At 43.3% G+C, this 27,366-nt stretch overlaps 1 protein-coding gene across 1 annotated transcript; it reads right to left on the bottom strand.

Moving 5' to 3' along the window:
• Positions 1-7,026: 7,026 nt before the first annotated feature.
• Positions 7,027-22,739, bottom strand: LOC148516914 (trypsin-like). The gene is made up of 5 exons (XM_088479406.1): positions 22,700-22,739; positions 22,441-22,591; positions 21,607-21,857; positions 20,405-20,541; positions 7,027-7,176 (listed from the first exon to the last, which is right to left on the bottom strand). Exons 1-5 carry the CDS (start codon positions 22,737-22,739, stop codon positions 7,027-7,029), a joined length of 729 nt encoding a protein of 242 aa, XP_088335532.1.
• Between the last annotated feature and the right edge of the window lie 4,627 nt (positions 22,740-27,366).

Here is a 27,366-nt window from a genome sequence, read left to right as displayed (position 1 = left end):
CACTGGGACCGGCTCCCAGCTCTGTTCTCCCCGTTAGAGCAGGCCAGGAGTCCGGTAACCGGGGGAGACCCTGGATAACGCCACCTCCAGGTGGTGTTATTATCACAGGGCTTTCCCCTGTATTTTTTTCACAATTTATTTTTAGTAACTTTGGCCAGATCACATTTCCCATTACAATTATCGGAAATGCGATCTGATTACTAAAAATAAGTGATAATTGGGGGTTGGAGTAGAATTTTACGAATTCTACTCCAATTGCCCTGTAATAACTATAGGTGATACTAAAATAATGTGAAAAGGGTGTAAATAAAAACTTTATTTTAGTAAAAATAATGTTAATAAATAGAGCCCTAAGGGCTCTATTTACTACAATCCACATATTGAATGCGGATTGTAGTGTGATATTACCGAGTGAATTTGCATTGCGAATTCAGGCAATATCACAGGGATTTACTATAAATCCCTTGCAGGGACAGAGCTTGCGATAAAGCTCTGTCCCTGCGGATCCCATCCGCACTCTAGTCGCGGTATTTTCGGAAAAAATACCGCGACTAAGAGCTCGCGCATGCGCCGACCCACCGTCGCTGCTACCCGCCACCGACGCTAAGCCCCGCCCCCCGGTGCTAAGCCCCGCCCCCTGTGATCATGGACCCCCACAACCCCCCCCTCCCTTCATTACACTTACCTGCATCCTCCTGGCCTCCGGTGATCTTCTCCGGGCTTCCCGATCAGGTGATCTCCCATACTGCACTGGGGCCCGATCACCTGATGACCAGGCAGCAGTGCACTGTGGGAGACCAGCTGATCGGAGAGGAGCCATCACCGGAGGCCCGATCACTGGTCCCTGGATTCAGGTAAGTAAAAAAAAAATTTTTCATTTTTTTTTCTTTTTTTTACAGCAATCAGCTTGCGGTCTGTTTAGACCACATAGCTGATTACTGGTACCGGCTCCCGCCTCTGCTCTCCCTGTTAGAGCAGAGTGGGAGCCCGGTAACCGGGGGAGACCCTGGATAACACCACCTCCAGGTGGCGTTATTATCACAGGGCTTCCCACGGTATTTTTTTACAATTTAATTTTAGTAACTATGGTCGGATCACATTTCCCATTACAATTATGGGAAATGCGATCTGCTTTACTAAAAATAAGTGATACTTAGGGGTTGGAGTAGAATTTTACTAATTCTACTCCAATTGCCCTATAGTAACTACAGGTGAAACTAAAATAATGTGAAACGGGTGTGAAAACACCCTTTTTCACTTTATTTTAGTAAAAATAATGTTAATAAATAGAGCCCTAAGTCCTCATACCCATTTAGCATCTTTGCTTCATACTCGCTCTTTGTTGAAGATATCTTCTTCAGAATATATTTTTCTACCAATAGTAGGAAATCTAAAGTTTGGTGGGGGGCAGTCCTCTCAGCATATTAGTAAGTGGTCGTGCCAGGATTTAAAATATCTATAACAATTTTTAGACAGCGGCTCATTTCAATCTCTTACGATTGACCAATTTCCTAGGATAAACATACCAATTTTCCCTTTTTTTACAAGTTCAAAGCTTTATCTTTAAAACCCTCAACATATTGTCTGTGAAGGACAAACAATGCAAAATGGACAAGGCATTAAGACTAAGACCGGCCGAGCCATATTCTTCCTCCTGGACTTATTCTAATATTAGATCTATTATGGAGTTGGAGAATATTACAGGGGGATTAGCGAAATGGAAGGAAAATTTTCCAGATATTACACTTACACAAGTGGTAAAAGCTGCTAAATCTTAAACAAGCAATTAATTTCTGCATCATACTTTGAAATGATTTATAAAATTTAACATCGGGCATTTTACACCCCTTTGTTCTCAAAACGCGCTGGTGCTGCTGCATGCTCACTACACCTTGGAGGACAACACCACATTGTTAGACACAAGGGGAGACATCGGGACTCACCCCGGGTGCATCCCACGCCCATCAATTCGGACATCTGGTACGGAGGCTAATTTGCCTATTTCAACCTTATGCAAGTCATGTTTGCTCATTCTGTGTTATATTTGAGCTAATTATTACATGTACGTTATATATGTGCTATTAGTCCGTTCTTGCATGAGCCAATCTTTTATTCATTATCATTGCTATTAAATTTCATATTGTTTTACTGGAAGACAGGATTACGCTATTTCGTTACTTTTTATGTTTCCCATTACATGTCGGCACTTGACTATTGACCACTTGGGACATAAAGAAAGTATTAATTAATTTATTTTTAATGTCATCCTTTACATCACCCCCTTAGCGCAGGAGGTTTCAATCACCCACCTACTGTACATTCATTGTTTTATTTGATCTCTAGGGTGACCAGGGTTTTTTATTACCTCCAGCTGCTTTTTACCCTCCTGCGCTGGTGTCTATTTGTAATAGCTTTTTTCGCTTTCATATTACACCCCTAAACTAAAATCCTTAATGGGACAGGCTGACAATGCTAATTGTTATAAATGTGGTTTTCCCCAGGCAGATATATACCATTGTCTCTGGGCATGCCCACGCATAGTAGAGTTTTGGATACAAGTTCATCAATATATTAGGAATATATTATATATACTGTACAAGTACCATTATTACCTAGTTGAGTGTTCTGGGGCAGATTTGATGAATTGGCTTTATCTAATATATCTAAAGGCAATAAATTGCTTCTATCAAAGATCGCAGTAGCAGCCAAAAAAACGATTCTTTCAAAATGGATTGAACCATCTACTCCAAAGTTGGCGTTAATAGCACCTTGAGTGACATATTTATTTAATATGAAATGGATAGCCACGTCTATAAATAAAGAGGGATTAACTGAAACCTTCTTTGACATATGGTTGCCATATGTAAGAACCTTGTCATTAGATTTGAAAGACTCAATTAAACTGAGTTTCCATCTAACAATATGGTATATATCAGATACAGGGGAAGGGGATGTGCCCTTCTAAAGAAGTTCTAGTCTTTGGATTGAAATGTTGCATTCATATAACATTAATATGTAATTATTGAATAGAATGCTAATTGTTGTTTAAGTAGATGATCTCCTTGTGTGATAGGGAGGATTAATAGAACATCTGTTTTGCTGTGTACTTGAAGGACTGTTCTGTTATCGAAAGACATATACGTGGATCATGATGTGCTATTATGTTTTCTGTTTTGTAATGTTAATTGTTAGTTATTAATAACAATAAAAATTCTGAGAAAAAAAAAAGACTACACTGTACCATGTGACTTTGACTAACAAGCATCTTACATGTGGGTTTACACTACAATTATTTAAATACAGTACTCAGGAATATTTCCACCATTATATCTGCATTTATTTATTTATTTATTTAAAGTAATGCATGTGATTTAGATTGACCAAGGATTAATAGTGAAAGACACAAGATAACATATATATACTTTTCTGAAGATCATTTCATCATATATTTAGACATTGAGTATAGGCATCACACACGGCGTATTTTAATTTATCTAATATTTCCTTCTTTCACTTTCTAAATTTACCTTCACGTTTGCTTTTTTATTTACATATACATATTAAAATGTTGTTAATAAAAGTTATATTTTAACTATTAGTGCACCACAGTTGACACTTCCAATCCTGTCCTTTCAATGTTTGCTTATATTTTGTGTGTTAGTGGTAGCACCCCCCTATATACTTTTGACCTAATAGTACTGTATACACTGGGGGCTTATGCTATTAAAAGTATTTATTATCTAATCCTGTTTGACTGGACTCCACATATTTTTCTAACTAAAAAAGGATCAGACACACATAAATGGTCACCACAAGCTTTACAAGCTTTTGAGCCTTGAAAAAAGCCTTTGTTTCAGCCTTAGTTCTCCATCATGCGAATCCAGAGTCACCTTTTGTTGTGGAAGTGGATACTTCTGAGGTGGGTGTAGGAGCAATTTTCTCTCAGAAGGAACTTATCAGTAATAAAAAGCAACCATGTGACTTTCTGTCCAGGAATTTTTCATTGGCTTAAACTAATTATGACTTTGGTAACCGGGCTTCACAGATCATAAGAATTTGTGATACATAGAGTCAGCTAAAAGACAGGCATGCTGGGCATTTTTCTTTACCCATTTAATTTTGTGCTTACATACAGACCTGAGTTTGGGTCAAGGGGGATGCTATTTCACACAGTTTTCTTCAGGAATAAGAGGTCACTATGGTTAAAAAACCTATTATTCCTCCAACGTCCATTCATGCTGGGTTGGCTCAAGATTGGTCTATTCAGCTGCATTCTATGCAATCTCCGGCTGCTACAGAGACTTCTTTGGGTCTTTTTTTTTCATTCCTGAACATTTGAGAGGGACAGTCTTATCTGATTTTTATTCCAATAAAATAGTAGGATATCCAAAAGTCTATAGAACTATAACTATTGAACCGTTGTGTATGGTGGCATACTATCAGTCAAGATGCCAAAAAATTTGTGCAGTCTTTGAAAGTTTGTGCCTGGATCAAAACTCCTCAAATATGCCCTACAGGTCAACTTCTGCCTTTGTCTATTCCCAACAAGCCATGGTCATACATCTCTAAGGATTTTGTTGTGGATTTGCCAATGTCCTCTGGGTTTAACACTGTCTGGGTGGTGATGGATCGTTTCAGCAAAATGGCTTATTTTATTCCATTGTACAAGCTCGCTAGTGCCAAGGATCTTCCATCATTAGTCATCCAACATATTTTGAGGTTATATGGTTACCATCGGATATTGTATCAGATAGAGCAGTGGTTCTCAAACTCAGTCCTCAGGATCCCACACAGTTCACATTTTCCAGGTCACCCAGCAGGTGCACAGGTATATTCTTTACACACTCACACATTTTAAAAGATCCACAGGTGGTTATAATTATTTCACTTTTAATTCTGTGAAGAGACCTGGAAAACATGCACTGTGTGGGGTCCTGAGGACAGAGTTTGAGAACCTGTGAGACAGAGGTACCCAGTTCATCGCTCAGTTCTGGAGGTCATTTTGTTCCTCATTAAACATTAACCTCAGTTTATCCTCTGGATACCATCTAATGGTCAGATGGAATGGTGTTAACCAATCTCTCAAACAATATATCTGCTGTTACATCTCCAAACTTCACAATAACTGGGCTGAATATTTCTCAGTAGCAGAGTTCGCTTACAATAATGCCTGCCATTCATCCTATAAAATTTCTCCTTTTTGTGTGTGTATGGATGTCACCCCACAGCAAATTCATTCTCTTCACTAATGTCTAGAGGGGGATTCTCAAGTCTGAACACAGCCTATCACCTTAAGGTAATTTAGAATAAAGTGCACCTGGCTCTGAACAAAGCTTCTTTTCATTCTAAAATCTTTGCAAACATGGCAGACCTTGTGGGTTCAAAGAAAGCTATAAAGTGTGGTTGTCTATCAGCAACATTGAACTTTGTCAGCCAACTCAGAAGGTTGGGTCAAAAACAAATACATTGGGCCTTCCAGATTATTAAATAGGTGAATCCAGTTGCCTTTTGCCTTAAACTGGCCAAGTCTTTGTGAATAGCGAACACTTTTCATTGTTCTTTATTGAAACCTCTGCTCTCTTCCAAAAAAAATAAAATTTTCCTGTTCTAGGACAATCTCCAGTTTTGAAATAAGGTCATCAAGAGTATGTGTTTAGATGGCGTTGTCTATCAGGACCAAGTTCAGGAAAGTTTCACTTTTCAGAGCTTGGTGCATATGGAACATGAGGTCAAACCTTCATAAACAGCATTTTCATAAGGTTTGGTCACATTTTTATGCATAGTGCATCCCGCCCAGGGATTGTTCTTTATCTACTGTACCTCTAAAGTTTTATTACTGTATTCTGCAAAAGTTTATCTACTGTACCTCTAAAGTTTTATTACTGTATTCTGCAATGTTAGGAAACTTGTATTCACAGTGCAGTTACAGTATCTGCACTCTGCTAGTTTAGACTGTTGAGTCAGTTCTGTTATATTTTGCTTTAGTCTAGCTGTTGTGTACTGTGACAGTGCCGTATACAAGGCCCCATTTTGTGTTTCTGCTGGTGTTAGCTGCTAATGCTGCTGGTAAGGTTCCTGTAAATTATAGATTTATATCTTATTACCTGTATGTGTCTCCATAACCTCTACAAGTATCTCCACAAGATTTGCAAGTGTGTCTGTGTGGAGGAGTTAGAGCTAAAACTATAGATGTGTGCAGACCTCCTTGTCTTGGTCTTGGTTTTGGATCTGGATTCACCTTCGAGTTTTTATTTTTTTTATTTTGGAAAACCACCCTCTATAGTGTTTTGCTACTGGATTTTGATAAAAAAAAAGCAATACAAAAATCAACTAAAAAGCAAAAACATCCGAATGCAAAAACCCAAGTTTGTTTTTTAAATCTGAGTTCCGAACTGAAAACAGATCTGAAATGGGACTCTGCTCCATCCGGGTCACAAAAGTGAATGCAAACCTTCTATTCAGAACCCCTAAATTTGAGTGTATTCGGATTTCAAAAATCCAGACCCGCACATCTCTAGCTTATACCGTGCCTCACAACTGTCCCACATTCAGAAGTACAGTCCCGTTTTTCTGGGACAGTGCCACTGTCCCACACATGGGCCATAGTGTCCTGTGGTGGGGGGTAGGGGCTGCTCTGCAACCCTTATATCCATCACTACAGAGACCCACAAACCATTCACAATTTATATTGCATTGAAGCAAACTTACCACCAGGCATTGGGATCTTCACCTGTTGGCCTGTCACTGTCGAGACTTGAAGCGGTGGCTCTTGAGCCACCGGTATTTCAATCCAATTCCATACTAAACACCTGTACTGATTACTGTATCTGTCTCAGAGTGCTGACATACAACTATTGCTGTATTAGGTGTAATGCCCAATCTATGGCGATAAGTACAAAACTAACATAACACATTGTCTCCAAAAAAATAGTTTATTCAGAACACATAGTACAAAGTTTATTTTAGTAGAAAGATTGATGATAAACATGAGATGAAATGCTCTGTGTAAATATATTATGTAGGAGATTAGTTGGTGGCCATAGTGCTGGAGATCCAGGAGTTGTAGTTGCAGACCTTGGTGTAGACACTGGGAAGGTTCCTCATGGCACAGCCATATCCCCAGGAGACAATACCCTGGAGCTGTCCGTTACAAACCGCAGGTCCACCAGAGTCACCCTGAGCACAGGAGGAAGATTGTTTCACATTCATACCACATCATGATGGGTGCTGGATAATTACTAAGCTGCCTACTGTGTGATCATACAGCGTGTGTACATCACATACATGTTATAGTGATACCATGATCTTAGCACCATAGTGATATACAGTTGTGTCCACATACACCTTTCTGAAAACTGCCATGGCTCTCAATTTGGCATGACATCAATTCTCATATATTGTCATGCCGTGCTATCTGCGGTGCAGCAAAGGTGCAATTCATACTTTCACCACTGTGTGGCCAGTGTATCATGTAATGTAGCACTTAATAGTGTTCAACCTATGTAGCAAAGATACAATAGTGGTCTCCTTTGGATTTTAATAGAGGGCAAACAAGGAGCTTTGAGGAGTGTTTATGTTAAGGTGCAATATGCATTGGCATCTAAATTACTGTACTAGCCACTGAAACACTGTACTAGCACCAAAAAAACTCACTAGGAAACTGTCATCAGTTCCTCAAAAGACTAATTCTGTACTTCCCATCCACCAGTATTGTGGCATAGTGGTAAAGTCACTGCACATCACACTTGCCAGTTAGGGTTTGAATCCCAATGTAAACTTTTTTTTTTTTGCTCCAAAAATAAATTTATATAACTTAATAATATAATAATATCAATAATATTATTGTAATAACAATAAACTTTTTAGAATAATATCATATTTCATCTAGAGGCTGTGGGGATCTGAGTCAGTGAGGACGGCATGTGTGTGTAGTGATTTCTTAGTGTCGAAATTTCCCCCTGAAAATATGGCTCGATATTTCATATACAGTACTGGTTCTAGATATACATTATAATTCAAAAACTGGCCATCAGTAATTTACAGTATGTTAATGTCCTTTTTCAGATTAACCCATTGCTTGTCTCAAAGTAGAGGGGGGAGGAGGAATTCATTTGTAAAGGCTGCACATTTTCCACAGACAACAAATCAAGTTTTCATTAGCCCTCCCCCTGTGTTTTGTGTTGTTACTACTCATTAATGTTGCCCTTTTTGTATCGAGACACTTTTTACTTTTGGCCCATCCCTTCCTCCCAAAATAGTACTCATTTTCCATGGTTATATTGTACATTATTTGACCAGTAATGTAGCTAGAAGAAGTATACACAGTATGTCAGTTGTTCTCTCTCTCTCTCTCTCTCTCTCTCTCTCTCTCATGTGTGCCGACCCTCGTGTTTTGGTTTTGGATTTTTTTCTTAAAATATCATAAAAACAGTAAAAATTACATAAAATGGGCCTATTTTTGTTCCTACAGTATTATTAACCTCAATAACATTTATTTCCAGTAATTCCAAACAATTTTAACCACCTCACAATATTATTTTTTTCATCTAGTTAAGGCCAAAAGGTTGCATCCAGCTAGCTGGCTGACTACGCTAAGTGATACAGTGGACGGCAGTTCAGCTTCCAATTTCCAACATGGATACAGTGTGGGTTGGAAACACCAATAGTGCTCTTACTATGACAGCAGTGTCGGCAGATCAGGGTTGCTGAAGGTGTCCTCAGTATATGAAATGGCAGTGCTGTGGTGCTGGCAGTGTCCTCAGTGCAGGGTACTGGCGTTGTAAGCAGAGTGGGGGTGCCAGCTGTGTCAGCAGTGCAGGGTTGCTGACGGTGTCCTCAGTACATGAATGGCAGTGCTGCAGTGCTGGCAGTGTCCTCAGTGTAGGGTACTGGCAATGTCGGCAATGCCAGTGGTATCTTTAGTGCAGGTTTGCTGGTTGTGTCGGCAGTGCAGGTGATGCTGACGATATCCTCAGTACACGGAATGGCAGTGCTGTGGTGCTGGCAGTATCCACAGTGCAGGGTACTGGCGGTGTAAGCACAGTGGGTGTGCCAGTGGTATCTTCGGTGCAGGTTTGCTGGCTGTGTCGGCAGTGCAGGGGTTGCTGACAGTGTCCTCAGTACATGGAATGGCAGTGCTGTGGTGCTGGCAGGGTCCTCAGTCAAGGGTACTGGCAATGTCAGTAGTGCCAGTGGTGTCTTTAGTGCAGGTTTGCTGGCTGTGTTGGCAGTGCAGGGGTTGCTGACGGTGTCCTTAGTACATGGAATGGCAGTGCTGCAGTGCTGGCAGTGTCCTCAGTGAAGGGTACTGGCAATGTTGGCAGTGCTGGGGTGCTAGTGGTATCTTCGGTGCAGGTTTGCTGGCTGTGTCAGCAGTGCAGGGGTTGCTGACAGTGTCCTCAGTACATGGAATGGCAGTGCTGTGGTGCTGGCAGTGTCCTCATTGTAGGGTACTGGTGATGTAGGCAGTGCCAGTGGTGTCTTTAGTGCAGGTTTGATGGCTGTGTCGGCAGTGCAGGGGTTGCTGGCAGTGTCCTAAGTACATGGAATGGCAGTGCTGTGGTGCTGGCAATGTCCTCAGTGAAGGGTACCGGTGATGTCAGCAGTGTGGGGGTGCCAGCGGTGTCCTCAGTGCAGGTTTGCTGACTGTGTGGCAGTGCAGGGGTGTTCTCAATGCAGGGTGCTGGCAATGTTGGCAGAGCAGGGGTGCCAGCGGTTGGCTCAGTGCAGGTTTGCTGACTGTTTTGGCAGTGCAGGGGTTCTCAATGCAGGTTTCTGGTGGTGTCGGCAGAGCAGGGGAGCCAGCAGTGTCCTCAGTGCATGTGTGCTGACAGTGTCGGCAGTGCAGGGGTGCTGGTGGTGTCCTCAGTGTGGGAGTGCCAGCAGTGTCGGCAGTGTGGGCGTCACTAACGGTGTCCTTAGTACGTGGAGTAGGAGTGCAGGGGTGCTGGCAGTGTCAGCAGCGGTGGTGTCAGCAGCGGGGGATGCTGCCAGTGGGGTGCCGGCTGTGTCAGCAGCGAGGGTGCAGGCGGTGTCATGCAGCAGGTGATGACAGGCGCCATCTTCTTTTGTTTTCTGTGTGAATATTAAATGGGCTTATATGCATTTGCAGCTATATCACTGTACTAGCCACTGAAACACTATACTAGCACCAAAAAAACTGTCACTAGGAAACTGTCATCAGTTCCTGAAAAGACTGATTCTGTACTTCCCATACACCGGTATTGTGGCGTAGTGGTAAAGTCACTGCACATCACACTTGGCAGTTAGGGTTTGAATCCCAGTGTAAACATGTTTTTTTTGCTCCAATAATAATAAATTTGTATAATTCAATAATACAATAATATCAATAATATTATTGTAATAATAATAAAACTTTTTAGAATAATATCATATTTCATCTAGAGGCTGTGAACACTGTGTACACTATGTGGAGTCAGTGAGGATGGCGTATGTGTGTAGTGATTTCTTAGTGTAGAAATTTCCCCCTGAAAATATGGCTCGATATTTTATATACAGTAGTGGTTCTAGATATGCATTATAATTCAAAAACTGGCCATCAGTGATTTACAGTGTGTTCATGCCCATTGTTTGCCTCAACACAGAGGGGGGAGGAGGAATACATTTGTAAAGTCTGCACTTTTTACACAGACAACAAATCAAGTTTTCATTAGCCCTCCCCCTGTGTGTTGTTACTACTCATTAATGTTGCCCTTTGTGTATTGAGACACTTTTGTACTTTCGATCCCTATCATCCTCCCAAAATAGTACTAATTTTCCATGGTTATATTGTACATTCATAGACCAGTAATGTAGCTCATTGTTTTGTTTTCCACTTTGTTATTACAGTAAAGTATACACAGTATGCCAATTGCCATATATATATATAAATAAACTTGATAGAACCCCCACATTTGTTGCCCAGGAATCTGTACATACCTAAATTTGGCCCTGGGTGAGGGTTGCACACTGACCAACCACTGCGGTGTTCATAGAGGGGAAAGGATGAGGAGGAGGTGAGCTGCTGCTGTTACACTGTTGTGGGTGGGGGAGGGGGCACACAGAGCCAGTGATGCTGTTAGCAGGGATGGGGGGAGGGGCAGAGCTGCTTGGAGTGTGTGCACTATGGATAGGACATAAAAAGACAACAGTGAAATTACTGTACCAATGTTTTTAACATTAATTACAAAACATTGTTTAGACCTAAACATTGGTTCTGAAACCCGATGGTTAGCGCACATATCCGATGGTGGTAGGACTGCGCATGTGCAGGAGGTGTACTGAGCATGTGCAGCCCTCTGACTGCGAGTCCACTTGCAGTGTCTCCCGGCCACAGCCTGATTGACAGGTTGTGGTGTTTTGGAGGTGGAGCGGGGATGTTCCCTGGCAGCGTTCCCGGAAACAGGGGCGTGTTGCCCCATTTTTCAAGGAGGGGCGAGGGCAGAGTCCGTATGGGTGCACGCAGACTTTCTGGACTCGCAAGCTGCCAGGACCGGCCAGGCTGTGGGAAGTTTTAGCTCCCGCAGCCTAGCCTTAGGAACATCGGCAACCATCAGTCGCAATTGTTCTGATGGTAACACCAGGCTGCGGCCTCAATGGCAGAGCTGAGATCATGCAAATGCAGAAAGGAGGTGTGCGATACCTCCTTCTGCATTCACATTTTAAATGAACAGAATTGCACAGTCTCTTGTGTGCGCTTAGGTGCGGCTCTGCAATTCCATCCAGGCCCTTTGTGTCCTTATATTTACCTCAAAATGATGACAACAAAAGGAAACAATCAAAGGCCCCCATTTATTAACTAGTTTTATCACCAAAACGAGTGACAAATGTCACTGTGTATGATAAATGTTGCTCCAGCCAATCAGCTCCCAACTGTCACTTTTCTAGCAGTTGACAGTTGGGAGCTGATTGGCTGAAGCACCATTTATCATACACAGTGACAGTTGGGAGCTTATTGGCTGGAGCACCATTTATCATACACAGTGACAGTAGGGAGCTGATTGGCTGAAGCACCATTTATCATACACAGTGACAGTTGGGAGCTGATTGGCTGAAGCACCATTTATCATACACAGTGACAGTTGGGAGCTGATTGGCTGGAGCACCATTTATCATACACAGTGACAGTTGGGAGCTGATTGGCTGGAGCACCATTTATCATACACAGTGACAGTTGGAAGCTGATTGGCTGGAGCACCATTTATCATACACAGTGAAATGTTTCACTCGTTCTGGTGCTAAAACTCGTTAATAAATGAGACCCATAGTGTAGTATTTTAAATTATTGTTGATCCACCCAATGTGAGGGATTATTTATATATGAACAATAGGTGTTGATAGAACAGTCCCATCCACCTTATGTTTAAGGTACATACCTCTTGATATATTTAAAGCAAACACCTCTTATTACCCCTTCAGGTTTTAAGGTTACCTTATAATTTTCTTCACATAAAGAGGATTCAACAGCATACAGTAGATTTCAATAAAATCCTTTATTGCATCTCCAACAGATGATTTCCAGATGATATTTCATGTACTAACATAAAAGTAAATAGAGGTACAGTACATACAGTGCATCCGGACAGTATTCACAGCGCGTCACTTTTTTCACATTTTGTTATGTTACAGCCTTATTCCAAATGGAATAAATTTAATTTTCTCCTCAAAATTCTACACATAATACCCCATAATGACAACGTGTAAATAGTTTTTTTTGAGATTTGTTCAAATTTAATAAAAAAAAACCTAAAAAAATCACATGTACATAAATATTCACAGCCTTTGCTCAATACTTTGTTGATGCACTTTTGACAGCAATTACAGCCTCAAGTCTGTTTGTATATGATGGCACGAGCTTGGCACACCTATCTTTGGGCAGTTTCACCCGTTCCTCTTTGCAGCACCTCTCAAGCTCCATCAGGTTGGATGGGAAGCGTCGATGCACAGCCATTTTCAGATCTCTCCAGAGATGTTCAATCGGATTCAAGTCTGGGCTCTGGCTGGGCCACTCAAGGACATTCACAGAGTTGTCCTGAAGCCACTCCTTTGATATCTTGGCTGTGTGCTTAGGGTCGTTGTCCTGCTAAAAGATTAACCATCACCCCAGTCTGAGGTCAAGAGTGCTCTGGAGCAGGTTTTCATTCAGGATGTCTCTGTACACTGCTGCATTCATTTTTCCCTCTATCCTGACTAGTCTCCAAGTTCCTGCCATTGAAAAACATCCCCACAGCATGATGCTGCCACCACCATGCTTCACTGTAGGGATGGCATTGGCCTGGCGAAAAGCGGTGCCTGGTTTCCTCCAACTAGAACGCCTGCCATTCTTGCCAAAGAGTTCAATCTTTGTCTCTCATGATCTGAGAGTCCTTCAGGTGCATTTTGGCAAATTCCAGGCGGGCTGCCATGTGCTTTTTACTAAGGAGTGGCTTCCATCTGGCCACTCTACCATACATGCCTGATTGGTGGATTGCTGCAGAGATGGTTGTCCTTCTGGAAGGTTCTTGTCTCTCCACAGAGAAATGCTGTAGCTTTGACAGAGTGACCATCGGGTTCTTGGTCACCTCCCTGACTAGGGCCCTTCTCCCCCGATCGCTCAGTTTAGATGGATGGCCAACTCTAGGAAGAGTCCTGTGTGGTTCCAAACTTCTTCCATTTATGGATGATGGAGGCCACTGTGCTCATTGGGACCTTCTAAGCAGCAGATATTTTCCTGTACCCTTCACCAGAGTTGTGCCTTGAGACAATCCTGTCTCGGAGGTCTACAGACAATTCCTTGGACTTCATGCTTATTTTGTGCTCTGATATGCACTGTCAAGTGTGGGACCTTATATAGACAGGTGTATACCTTTCAAAATCATGTCCAATCAAATTAATTTACCACAGGTGGACTCCAATTAAGCTGTAGGAACATCTCAAGGATGATCAGTGGAAAGAGGATGCACGTGAGCTCAATTTTGAGCTTCATGACAAAGGCCGTGAATACTTATGTATATGTGATATCTTAGTGGTTTTTTTTAAATTAAATTTGCAAAAATCTCAAAAAAACTTTTTACATGTTGTCATTATGGGGTATTGTGTGTAGAATTTTGAGGACAAAAATGAATTTATTCCATTTTGAAGTAAGGCTGTAACATAACAAAATGTGGAAAAAGTGATGCTCTGTGAATACTTTCCGGATGCACTGTAGCATAATACTGCTTCAAACAGCTATTTTATTAAAAATATTACAGATAAAAAACAGAACCTCTATATATAATAACAAGTCCTGAAAATAAAAAACACTAAGACTCATTTGAATGAGGATGCCTACCATCCCACTGCCAGGGTCCACCCCCGCTCCGCCTCCAAAACACCACAGCCTGTTAATCAGGCTGCAGCCAGGAGACACTGCAAGCGGACAGAGCCAGAGGGCTGCACATGCACAGTTCTCCCACCATCGGAGATGTGCCCTAGCCATTGGGTTACCGTATACCTCTGAATCAGGCCCAAAGAGCGCCATTCCAAGGGAGTGATATACAGTATGTGGGACTATACATACTGTGAGCCCTCATAAATTAAATATAAAATAAGTATGATTTCAGAAGTTTATTGGTGTTTTATATGTTTAAGCACCTACAGGTCCAATAAAAAATAGAAAAATTGGTTAACATCGATGTTCCAGAACCAATGTTTAGGTCTAAACAATGTTTTGTAATCAACATTAAAAACTGTACAGTACTTTCAATGTTGTCTTTTTATGTCCTATCCTTAGTGCACACACTCCAAGCAGTTCTCCCCCTCCTCTTATCCCTGATAACAGCATCACTGGCTCTGTGTGCCCCCCTCCCCCACCCATAGCAGTGTAATGGTGCATACACACGAAGCGATCTGCCAGCAATACAATATCGCTGGCAGATCATACTGCACACTCCCTGGTGTATATAGATCATCCAACACACCAATAACTGGCCAGCAACTATAGCGACCCGCGATCAGCAGGTTGTGCAGTATGCAGGGACGATGGGCGATATCGCTATCATCCATACGTGCCTGCACATTGCTGGTTGAAGGTAAGTTGGTAGGGTACATTAAAAAAGGATAATTTGATAGATAATGGTAACGATATCGATATCATTTAAATCATCCTTTTAAATTGCTACGTGTATGCACCTTTACAGCAGCAGCTCTCCTCCTCCTTCCCCCTCTATGAACAGAGCAGCAGTGGCTCTGTGTGCCCCCCTCACCCATAGACACCACTGGCACTGCTGACATTGCCAGTACCCGTCACTGAGGATACTACAGCACTGCCATCCCATGTACTGCAGACACCGTCAGCAACCCTGCACTGCCGACACAGCCAACAAACCTGCACTGAAGATACTGCTGGCACCCCCACACTACCAACACCTCCGTTACCTGTCACTGAGGACACTGCCAGCACTGCAGCACTGCCATCCCAATATTCATATACAGTACTGGTTCTAGATATACATTATAATTCAAAAACTGGCCATCAGTGATTTACAGTGTGTTCATGCCCATTGTTTGCCTCAACACAGAGGGGGAGGGAGGAGGAATACATTTGTAAAGGCTGCACTTTTTACACAGACAACAAATCAAGTTTTCATTAGCCCTCCCCTTGTGTGTTGTTACTACTCATTAATGTTTCCCTTTGTGTATTGAGACACTTTTGTACTTTCAGTCCCTATCATCCTCCCAAAACTGTACTCATTTTCCATGGTTATATTGTACATTCATAGACCAGTAATGTAGCTGGAAGCACAATGTTTTGTTTTCCACTTTGTTATTACGGTAAAGTATACACAGTGTGCTCTATTTATCAACATTATTTTTACTAAAATAATGTGAAAAAGGGTGTTTTCACACCCTTTTCACATTATTTTAGTATCACCTATAGTTATTACAGGGCAATTGGAGTAGAATTCATAAAATTCTACTCCAAGTCCTAAGTATCACTTATTTTTAGTAAGCAGATCGCATTTCCCATAATTGTAATGGGAAATGTGATCCGACCATAGTTACTAAAAATAAATGTGAAAAAAATATCGGGGAAAGCCCTGTGATAATAACGCCACCTTCAGGTGGCGTTATCCAGGGTCTCCTCCGGTTACCGGACTCCTGGCCTGCTCTAATGGGGAGAGCAGAGCCGGGAGTCAGCCCCAGTAATCAGCTGTGTGGTCTAAACAGACCGCAAGCTGATTACTGTAAAGAAAAGAAAAAAAAAAATAGTAAAAAAAAAAATTACCTGACTCCAGGGACCGGTGATCGGGCCTCCGGTGATGACTCCCCTCTGGTCAGCTGGTCTCCCACAGTGCACTGCTGCCCGGTCATCAGGTGATCAGGCCCCAGTGCAGTATGGGAGATCACCTGACTGGAGGAATGGAGAACATCACCGGAGGCCTGGAGCATGCAGGTAAGTGTAAGTAAGGGAGAGGGGGGTGGCAGGGGGGGGAAGGGGGGTCGTGGGGGTCCATGATCGCGGGGGCGGGGCTTAGCACCAGGGGGGCGGGGCTTAGCACCGGTGGGGGGTAGCAGCGGCACCAGACGGCGCATGCGCGGGGCACTTGTCACGGTATTTTTTGTGAAAATACCGTGATAAGGCTCTGAAGGGGATTCACAGGGACAGAGCTTTATCGCAAGCTCTGTCCCTGTAAGGGATTTGTAGTAAAAAGTGGGAGGCACATATTGAAACTGTTGTTATTCCTACACCATTCACCCGATTTGGATGTAATTACCCTCAAATTAAATCTGAAAGTCTGCAGTTAAATCACATCGTGTTTGTTTCATTTCAAAGCCATTGTGGTGGTGAATAGAGGCCAAAATCTGAAAGTTCTGTCAATGTCAGAATATTTATGGACCTGACTGTATATATGGCTTGTTTTTGATCCTACAGTATTATTAACCTCAATAACATTTATTTACAGTCATTTCCAATCAATTTTGACCACCTCACAATATTATATTTTTCATCTTGTTAAGGCCAAAAGGTTGCATCCAGCTAGCTGGCTGACTAAGCTAAGTGTCACAGTGGGCGACACTAACATGTGGCAGTTCATCTTCCAATTTCCAACATGGATACAGTGTGTTATACAGTGTGGGTTGGATACACCAATAATGCACATACTATGACAGCAGAGCAGGGTTGCTGAAGGTGTCCTCAGTACATGGAATGGCAGTGCAATGGTGTTGGCAGTGTCCTCAGTGAAGGGTACTGACAATGTCGGCAGTGCCAGTGGTGTCTTTAGTGCAGGTTTGCTGGCTGCATCGGCATTGTAGGGGTTGCTGACGGTGTCCTCAGCATGTGGTTTGGCCATGCTGCGGTGTCCTCAGTGTAAGGTACCAGCGATGTTGGCAGTGCGGGGGTGCCAGCAGTGTCCTCAGTGCAGGTTTGCTGACTATGTTGGCAGTACAGGGGTGTTCTTAATGCAGGGTGCCGGCGATGTCGGCAGAGCGGGGGTGCCAGTAGTGTCCTCAGTGTAGATTTGCTGGCTGTGTCGGCAGTGCGGGGGTTGCAGGTGATGTGCTCAGTGTAAGGTACCAGCAAAGTTGGCAGTGCGGGGGTGCCAGCAGTGTTCTCAGTGCAGGTTTGCTGACTATGTTGGCAGTACAGGGGTGTTCCTAATGTAGGGTTCCGGCGATGTCGGCAGAGTGGGGGTACCAGTAGTGTCCTCAGTGTAGATTTGCTGGCTGTGTCGGCAGTGCGGGGGTTGCAGGCGATGTCCTCAGTACATGGAATGGCAGTGCTGTGGTGCTGGCAGTGTCCTCAGTGAAGGGTACCGGCGATGTCGGCAGTGCAAGGGTGCCAGCAGTGTCCTCAGTGCAGGTTTGCTGACTGTGTTGGCAGTATAGGGGTGTTCTCAATGCAGGGTGATGGCAATTTCAGCAGAGCGGGGGTGCCAGCAGTGTCCTCAGTGCATGAGTGCTGACAGTGTCGGCAGTGCAGGGGTGCTGGTGGTGTCCACTGTGTCGGCAGTGTGGAGGTCGCTGACTGTGTCCTCAGTACGTGGGGCAGCAGTGCATGAGTGTCGGCAGTGGTGGTGTCAGCAGCGGGGGTTGCTGCCAGTGGGGTGCTGGCAGTGTCGGCAGCGGGGGTGCAGGCGGTGTAGGGCAGTGGGGGATGGTGGGCACCATATTCTTTTGCTTCCTGTGTGCATATTAAATGGGCTTAACGCTGATTGGCTGAGAGCCGTGATGGAAGGCTCTCTCAGCCAATCAGAGTTAAGCCCGCTCAATACAAAACCCATTGACCCCACAATTTCGCGACCCAAGAGTGGGATCGTGAGGTTTTGCCTTGGGTTAGGGATCTGGGGCAGGCAGATAGATCTGAGCACCCTCTATGGGTCGGCACCCTTGTTCGACCGCACTGGTCGAACATCCCAAGAGTTGGCTCTGGGTCCTTAGCTCCCCAGGGATCCCCGGCCTGGGCTGATTAGCGGTCAGGTTTAATGCTTTGACTGGGGGGCCCAGTGTAATGGCTCCCCTGGCTGTGGCATTAGCCCCCTCACTAGAAAAAGTATGTAGCTGGTTCTGAATCTTACAGGGGGACCCTACATAATTTTTCCCCTTGTATTTCCAAAATCAGATCAGTGCCCAGTGCTAGTTGCGCACTGTCCCTATGTCGTTTGTCCCCCATATTTTTGCAACCAGAGCTGGTTCTGACTAGCCCAGTGCTTGTTGTGCTTAAGTACAGGGGACCCCTATGTCATTTTTCCCCTATATTTAATCAAAACCAGCACTGGGTCACTAAAAGCTCAGGGCTCTTTTGTGGAGGGGGGGCATGCCATTTTTTGCTATTTGTTTTCACAGGTTTTGGGTTTTTTTACCACAGGAACACAGACGGGTCTCTCTGATCCCGTCTATGCTCTGTGTCATTGATATACATAGCCGCACAGAGGGGTCTCTCTGATTCCGTCTATGCTCTGTGTCATTGATATACATAGACGCACAGAGGGGTCTCTCTGATCCCGTCTATGCTCTGTGTCAATGACCCAGATGCATGTAGCATGGATCTCCTGGTCCATGCATGCATCTATGTCATTGAAATACATAGCCGCACAGAGGGGTCTCACCGATCCCATCTATGCTTCTGTGTCAATGTACAAAAGTGTCTCATGAAAATGTGGTTTGTTGTCTGTCTGTGGGAAATGTGCAGCCTTTACAAATGAATTCCTCCCCCCTCCCCTCTGTGTTGAGAAAAGCAAAGGGTTTACCTGGAGAAGGACATAAACATATAGTATATTACTGATGGTCAGTTTTTGAATTATACTATATATATATTGATTCATAAAAATGTATTTTTGGAGAAAAAAATAGGTTTACACTAAGATTCAAACCCTAATTTCCTGGTGTGATGTGCAGTCACCTTATCACTACGCTATAACACCTACAGGCAAATACTGAAGTCTTTTACCGCTTACATAGTGAAAATGAAATGAAACTGACATCTGACAGCTTCAGTTCTAGATCCAGCTACAAATATAGCAATAGTGTTTTTTTTAGTATATGAAATATGGTGCTATATTTCCAAGTGCTATTTTCTATTCTGTAGGACTTTTTACTATATATGTAGCCAAAGTATGCAGGAGATTCTGTAAGCCTGTCTGGCACTGCAATGGGAAGCAGCTCACTGTATTGGGTCTTCCTATCCAGCTTTCTACTTAGACAGCCGCAGTATACTTTTCTAAAAATGCCACCTGCTGTCTGAAAAGTGGTACTACACTATGGCCCTCATTCAGACCCACTCGCGAGCGGCTGTCCGCTCGCAAGTGGGTCGATGGTCCCCACTGCGCATGCGCACGACGGAGGGAGCTCCGTCGTGTGCATGCGCGAGACCCGACGAGCGAAGGACTTTCCTTCGCTCGGAGTGTCTCATCAAAGGGGGCGTGCTGTCGATGGTGACTGACTGCACGCCCCCTTTGGTGGGCGTGCCGGGGGCATGCCTGCCAGACGGAGGCGTTCCTAAGGGAACGCCTACCGTCTGAAGCCGGTCCCACTGACATCACTAATGATGTCAGTGGGAATGATTTTGGCTCTGATAGAGCCAAAATCACTCCTGGCCTTGCGGTTGGGAAACCCAACCGCAGGCTTTTGTTCGCAGTTTCGATGGTCGCGATGGTCAAAGACCATCGTGACCATCATCCTGCACGCTCGTATATGCTGTGGGTGGTGACCCACAGCTATACGAGCGTCCAGGAGGACGCTCCATATTAATGGAGGTGGGCCCTGATTCAGAGCGAGCGCTCTGGTCAGAGCATCCGGCTCTGAATCAGGGCCTATATTTCAGCTTCCTTACACATGTCCCGACATGTATATCTTGGCAGGGTTGGTTATCTGATGCCATGAATGGCAGGCCATGGCTCAATTTTCACAAAGGTGTAAGTGGACACATCTGTAGCTGTGACATTACCTGGCAGGCATCCTTGCCTCCTTCCATGTAACCAATACAGATCATGTTCTCAGTGATCTCTCCTGGGTAGGCGCTGTCACACTGAGCGGAGGTCAGGATGGGGGCGTCCAGGCACTGCAGTATGTCTGGAAAGTTGGCTGCAGAAAACAGTTATTTATTACATGTATTTAATATTCTTCTATCTTACTGTACATGGCATGTTGCTGTAATACTCTATGGGCCTGATTCAGAGCCGCTCGCTCTTTCAGAGTGCTCGCTCTGAATCAGGGCCGGATTTTTTTTTTTTGGTGCGGCCTCTTGGCCGCTCACATAGCTGTGGGTGACCACCCACAGCTAAAGCGAGCGGCCATAATGATGGTCACAATGGTCAAGACCATCGCGACCATTGGGCTTGTGACGAGACCCTTGTGGTAGGGTCTCATTCATCCAAGCCCATAGAGCTTTCGGCTCTAACAGAGCAGGAAGCTCTCCACTGACATCACTTGTGATGTCAGTGGGGCTGCCCCCAAATGGCAGGTGTTCTCATGGGAACGCCTCCATTTGGGCAGCCACACTCCTGGCCCGCCCACAAAAGGGGGCGAGCTGTCACTCAACATCGACAGCTCACCCCCTTTGGTGCGAGACCCGGAGCGATGGATTCCCCGTCGCTAGCCGGGTCTCGCGCATGCGCCACCATTGACCCGGTTGCGAGCGCTCAGTGCTTGCGACCGGGTCTGAATCAGGCCCTATGTCCTTATACATGCTCCAAACTATAGCCATCATTTAAATTCCATTGTATATGGAATTATCTGTGCTGGGAATGTCTCTGAATGATCTATATTTGTGCATTTTATCAAATAAACATTTCTATTTGTATGAAAATTATTTTCTTTTTTCAAATAGAAAAACTATTTTTAACAAAGAAATTACATTCAATATCGTATTAACATTGCAACTAGCTCCTGGACTACAGCTGTAATTCTCAATCCAGGTCCAGGGCAAATCATGGACTTTAATCTTCCTGTACACGGTACGTTACTGTAATACTGTATGTCCTTATACATCCTCCAAAGTATAGCTGTCAGTTACATTTACAATATTATTCACTAAGAAATGACATTTAATAACTTATTAACATTGTAAATAGCTCCTGAAATACAGCTGTAACTCTCCACCCAGGTCCAGGGCAAATAATGGACTTCAGTTAGAGATCTGTAACTTACTGCCGATGAATGTGTCTCCCCAGCCAGTGATCAGGCAGTTGGTGCCGGAGGCTGCGCAGCCAGAGGGCAGAGTCACAGTCTGGACGTAGGCGTTGAGGGTGGCGACAGAGGCGAGCTTGATCAGCATGATGTCATTGTCCAGGGTTCTGGAGTTGTAGGCGCCATGTTGGATGACCCTGACAGAGTTGATGAACTGCTCGGTGCCCTCATTTGTTGCGATATTATGTTCTCCCATTCTGACCTGGAGGCTCCTGGATGAAGATACAGATACAGAACAATCAGACAGAGAAGTATAAATCTGCTTATTGAGATAATTAAGGGATCCTGGAGACAACATGGGGGGAAGTAAGACTTATGTAGCCCACTCTGACACATCTATACTGTGAGATATAACACAGCTTATGGGCACCAGCAGAAGTGATTCCACTTCACTCAGCAACTCAATGATTCACATAGTGATAATGTATAGTTAAAATAACATTATCAGATCTAGGTATATAGTATAACTCTATTGTTTTGAAAAGCAGGTACAACAAAACTAGCATTAATATTGTAATAATACTTGATTTAATCTATAAAATTATTAAATATGACCAGTAAGATTATGATCTCTGACATGCAAACAGTAGAAGACCTTTAAAGTTTCCCTAGAGATCAACCAGGGATCTAAATGGTCATTCAACCAGCCTACCAAATGACTGATCAACTAACTACTCACCCAACCAACCAACCAGTAATACAGCCAACCAGCAAAACAGCCAACCAGCCAACCACACAACCAGCCATACAACCAACCATTATGAACATCATCTATAGCACAATGACTGTACTTACGATATGTAGCATTGAGCAGCAGAGATCACCCACAGGTTGGTAATCAGGGACCCTCCACAGGAGTGGTACCCAACATACAAGGACACCTGGTAGGGAATAGCGTGCTCGGCACAGGGGTAGCCTCCGACTATCTTATCATCCTCCAAGGCAGCTGTAAGAGATGACACACTGACTTGCACCGCAGCACCATTACACAATATAACACATAAAGCCGTTACCACGAGATGCACCATGGTATCTGTAAGCTAATGAGACTCACCGGCAGCTCCGAGGAGCAGACAGACCAGAAGCAGTTTCATGGTGGAGAGATGTCCAGTGACTGGTTTGCTGGACACAATGTTGCTATTTATATGTTTTACCACCTCACGTGTACATTGCACAATTGTGTCCATATGGCCATAGCCCTGTTAATGTGTATAGAATATGTATTGCTATCACTTGTGTGTTACTAATGACTTTGAATGCTATGAATAGTCTTGGAAAGTAAACACGTTTCTATATTTTCTCCGTATCGTTAGCTGCCATTTATTTGTCTTAATTTTATTTTGTCTGTTAAATAAAAGGAACATTTTCACAGGAATCATTTTATTCAAAATCTATACTGTACATATGGGTTTATAATTCTGCATAATATCTGGATAAATGACCATAATGTCACATCACCTTACAGAACACAGTGTAACAGGTGACCCTTACAGGAACCCTCTGATTGGGGTACTTTCCTCTATCGTGACCTCACTGCTTGATGACATCATAGTATGGGCTGAGTAACCATCCATTGGATGTTCTATGTTAAAACTTCATGCTTTCTCCCTACTCCCACAAGATAGTCTGATGGCCGCATGGAAAGATAATAGGCGTCCGCCTTATAGAGAACATTCTTATTCTTTATGTCAGGGAAAACATTTTAACAACTACATTATTTAACTATAGCATAATGCTTTTATTTATACTGTATGTTTTTCTTCACTGAACACAGCTTTTATAGACTAGTAGTGTATGATCCCTACAGTGCTTAACACATAGTTAATCTTCCCGCCAGGGAAAGATGGGGTCATACCTTATTGGTGTCACCCATGGGGAAGACCCATTGATCATAGCTGTCCTATCAATTGTGACAATAATCAAAATTCAGTGCAATTTTCATGCTAGGTAATAAAAATATAATATACCATCACTAGTAAATACAAAGGAATTAAGGATATGTAAAGTAAGTTTTATATTAAAAAGATTATTATATAATAAAGATAATCTGTGTAACTGGGGAATATACTAATTGGCCCTTGTTTGACAAGAATGCTCTTATTCACGGGTTGGGATGTGTTAGAATTATGCTAGATTGAAAATAAATGTAGATGCTTTAACAACTCTGCAGCTGCTTGCTTGGCATAGTGTGTGTCTGTGTCTGTGTGTCCATGTGTGTGTGTCCATGTGTGTGTGTCTGTGTATGTGTCCATGTGTGTTTGTGTCTGTGTATGTGTGTCCATGTGTGTGTGTGTGTGTCCATGTGTGTATGTGTGTGTGTCCATGTGTGTGTGTGTGTGTGTGTGTCCGTGTGGGGGGGGGGAGAATAAGGTTCTGCACTGTTAAAGAAAACAACCTAGTAGTACAATATATGACAAACAGCTTCATCCCACTACCCAAGCATCCTAATTTCAGCTCTTATGCTCAGGCAGGTGTCGAATGGATCCCTTGCTTACCTGGGAAAAGATGTACCTTGCCATTAGCCCTGGAGACTTAAGCTGGGTACACACTTGTCCAATCCGCCAGGACTCAAGTCCAGATCAGACTGCTTCTAGTAGGCGAAGGCTGGATAAGCGTGAGAATATTGTAAGATTACTGGTGTTTTGCTGTTGGCTGTGTATGACAGCCTTGTTGCTGGGCAGTTTATAGTGCTGGCTGGTCAGATGTTTGGTAGAGCCAATGACATTGCTTGAGGGAGTGGTCGGTTTATCCGTATATATTGGCTCATTTGCATGGACAGCCTCTCTTTGGTTATGGATCTTTGAAACAGGATCAGGCTGAGTAGCTTTGCCATTCATATACTGTCAACTTTGTATTCCCACTTTTTTCTATACCTTCCCCTTCTTCCCTTTAGTGAGATTTTTACCTCTGTGCACCCTTCATCCCACTTCACTCTGCGCAAACCCCCGCTTGTAAAATTTTGTCACATTAGCGCAGCTCCTGCAGGGGCTGCCACCCCTCCTCTCTCACCTTCTATGGCTCCCACGGGGCTGCGCGGTCTTATGCCTGTGCAGCCCTGTCAGCACACTTTCCCCACAGCACCAGCAGTAGATTTCGCTTCTGCGGCTCCCGCTGTGCACTCTGTTGTTTCACCCCCTGCCTTCCTCCAGTGGCTAGCGCTGTTGCGCAGCCCTGGACGGTTCGGCTATGCCTCACAACACCCGTTCGGCCCCGACGTCCTGTCTTTGTGGCAGGTCCGGTGGCCATTTGAACTCCCGCCGCTCTCTTCTATTTCACCCCCTGCCTTCCTCCGGTGGCTAGCGCCGTCATGCAGACCCAGACGATTTGGCTATTCCTCCCACCACCCGTTTGTTGGCCCCGGCATCCTGCCCTCGCGGCAGGCACGGCAGCCATTTTATCTCCCTGTCGGCCATTTTGCAGGTGGTTTTTCCTTAGCACTGCTCAGCATTGTTATCCATCCTGCCTCGTCTGACACATCAGTTATGTCACAACGCACACAAGCACATGCCTTAGGCAGCGAGCATCACATCATAGATTTCTACCAACAAATGGATACTATATAACTGATGGCGCCAAACATAAACATATAAATAGGGAAGAATAATTCTTAATGATAGAACATGGAATGATACATATACTTATAAATCACTTCCAAACAGTCATGTAGAGTGAGATCTTCCTCCTTTGAAATATCAGGAATGTATGCCTCAGATGAAATCACTGGAAAGACAAAAGAGTCATATAAAAATACATAGTGTAGTATTTTTTGAGACCACAAGTTCTTATGAACCCCGATAATTGGGTTCCTTTATTTCTGTGTTACTGAGTAAGAGCGTACCCTGACTCACAGTCATAGATATTATACAGGACCCATAAAGGTATCTTTATCTCATTTTCCTCCCTCCAGAAGGTAAATATAAACGTACCCCACTTACAGGGCTCAATTTCGGTTGAATCCTTAAATGGTTTCTTTATAAGTTCTGTCCCACCATTCTCTCCCCTTCACATCAAATGTGGGAAACCTCGGCCACAAAAGAGATAAAAGAATGTCTTGGTAACTCTTAAATTGTCCAAACAATTTTATTACAAATGACAAATAAAATGGTCTTTTTTTGTAAAATGAATGCAAGGAATCCTTTATAGTGAAGGAAATACACCTGACCTGGATATAAGTTGTAAAATGAAGTCCGGACTTCAGGTCGGCATAAGACTCGCCACCGTTAGGATTACCAAAAATAAAACACAACTGGTCCTCCCCCACCAACGCGTTTCGATACACAGTATCTTCCTCAAGGTATGGAGAGGACCACTCCAATCCCACAATTTATACACCAACCTACATAATCTATGTTATCCCTAAAGCCAGACATAGACCAACTAATCTGACCCTCTCCAGTTAAAACCTATTACTATCTTCACTCAGTAAAATCCTTTCCTGGTGTTATATTCAACCGCCTTTGATGGTCTTCCCGCTTCTTTGTAATTTCCTAGGCTGCAATCCGCGTTACCGGAAGTGACTCGTACTACGTCACCGGAAGTTGCGTGACTTCCGGTCGCGTCACCGGACCCTCTGGTGCATCTGGACATCGTCGGGTCATCCCCTTATTTCACAGTTCCTGGCTTCCACTTAGTTCCTATACAGCTCCGGCGGCCATTTTCTTGTAGTCAAAATTCATTCACAAAACAGCGGTGGCCATCAAAGAAAGCGGTAGCCATTTTCTTGGAGACATTTGTAACTTATAGATCATTACGATGATTTCTTTCTCCCACTTCATAAATAATCTATAAATTAGCATAAATAAATAAGACCATACTATATAGACTAAATACATAAAAAAGGAAGAGAGTAAAAACAGGGAAATTAAAACCAATCTAAATTACAAAAAACATTTTAATTCAAAATCAATATTAAGACCATGTGGGGCTAAAGTATTGAATTTAAAGATATATTTCATCTCTTCTTTTGCCAATCTACTAATAGTGTCCTTACATCTAATGGACTCTCTTATTTTTCTAATGCCATAAAAATTCTTAATTTCTTGTATTGAACTTAAATGGGCTGATAGGGAATGTGATTCAAGGCCTTTTTTTATATTATTTAAATGTTCACCTATACGGATTTTGAGACATCTTGTTGTACGCCCAATGTAATATTTCCCACAATTACACTCTACTGCATAAATTAAATATTTTGAATGACAGGTAATAAAATCTAGCACATTATGTGTCCTACCATTTATTATAACCTCATCAATCTTCCTTTTGCTAGTGCTTTTTGGAATGTATCTGCAACCTGTGCACATACCACATCGATGAAAGCCAGAAGATTTATTTTCTCCCTTCTTCATACTCATTGAGGAGTGGAGACTACTAGTTTAGTTCTTAAGTACTTTACCCAATACGGGGTCTTTCTTTAGAATTGACCAATGGCGTTTAAAACTCTTTTCCACTTCCTTGTGTTGGGAATTATAGTTTGAGACGAAGGCCCACTGAAATTTGTCTTGTTCCTTCACTTTTGGGACAAGCAATTCCTCCCTATTGACCTCCAATACTTTATTTAAACTTTCCCTCACACTACTTTCCTCATATCCACATGCCTTAAAGGACTCTTCCATAATGGTAGCTTGTTTTTTAAACACTTCCAAATCCAGCCCTTTTCCCCCTCTTCCTATAACTGAAAAAGAAACTGAGGAAAAGGAAATCGAAGAGGGAATCTAATGT

This window comes from Taudactylus pleione, unplaced genomic scaffold (assembly GCF_031769625.1).
Source record: "Taudactylus pleione unplaced genomic scaffold, aTauple2 ptg000231l, whole genome shotgun sequence".
NCBI classification, from domain to species: Eukaryota; Metazoa; Chordata; class Amphibia; order Anura; family Myobatrachidae; genus Taudactylus; species Taudactylus pleione.
This window is presented reverse-complemented; position numbering and strand designations above follow the sequence as displayed.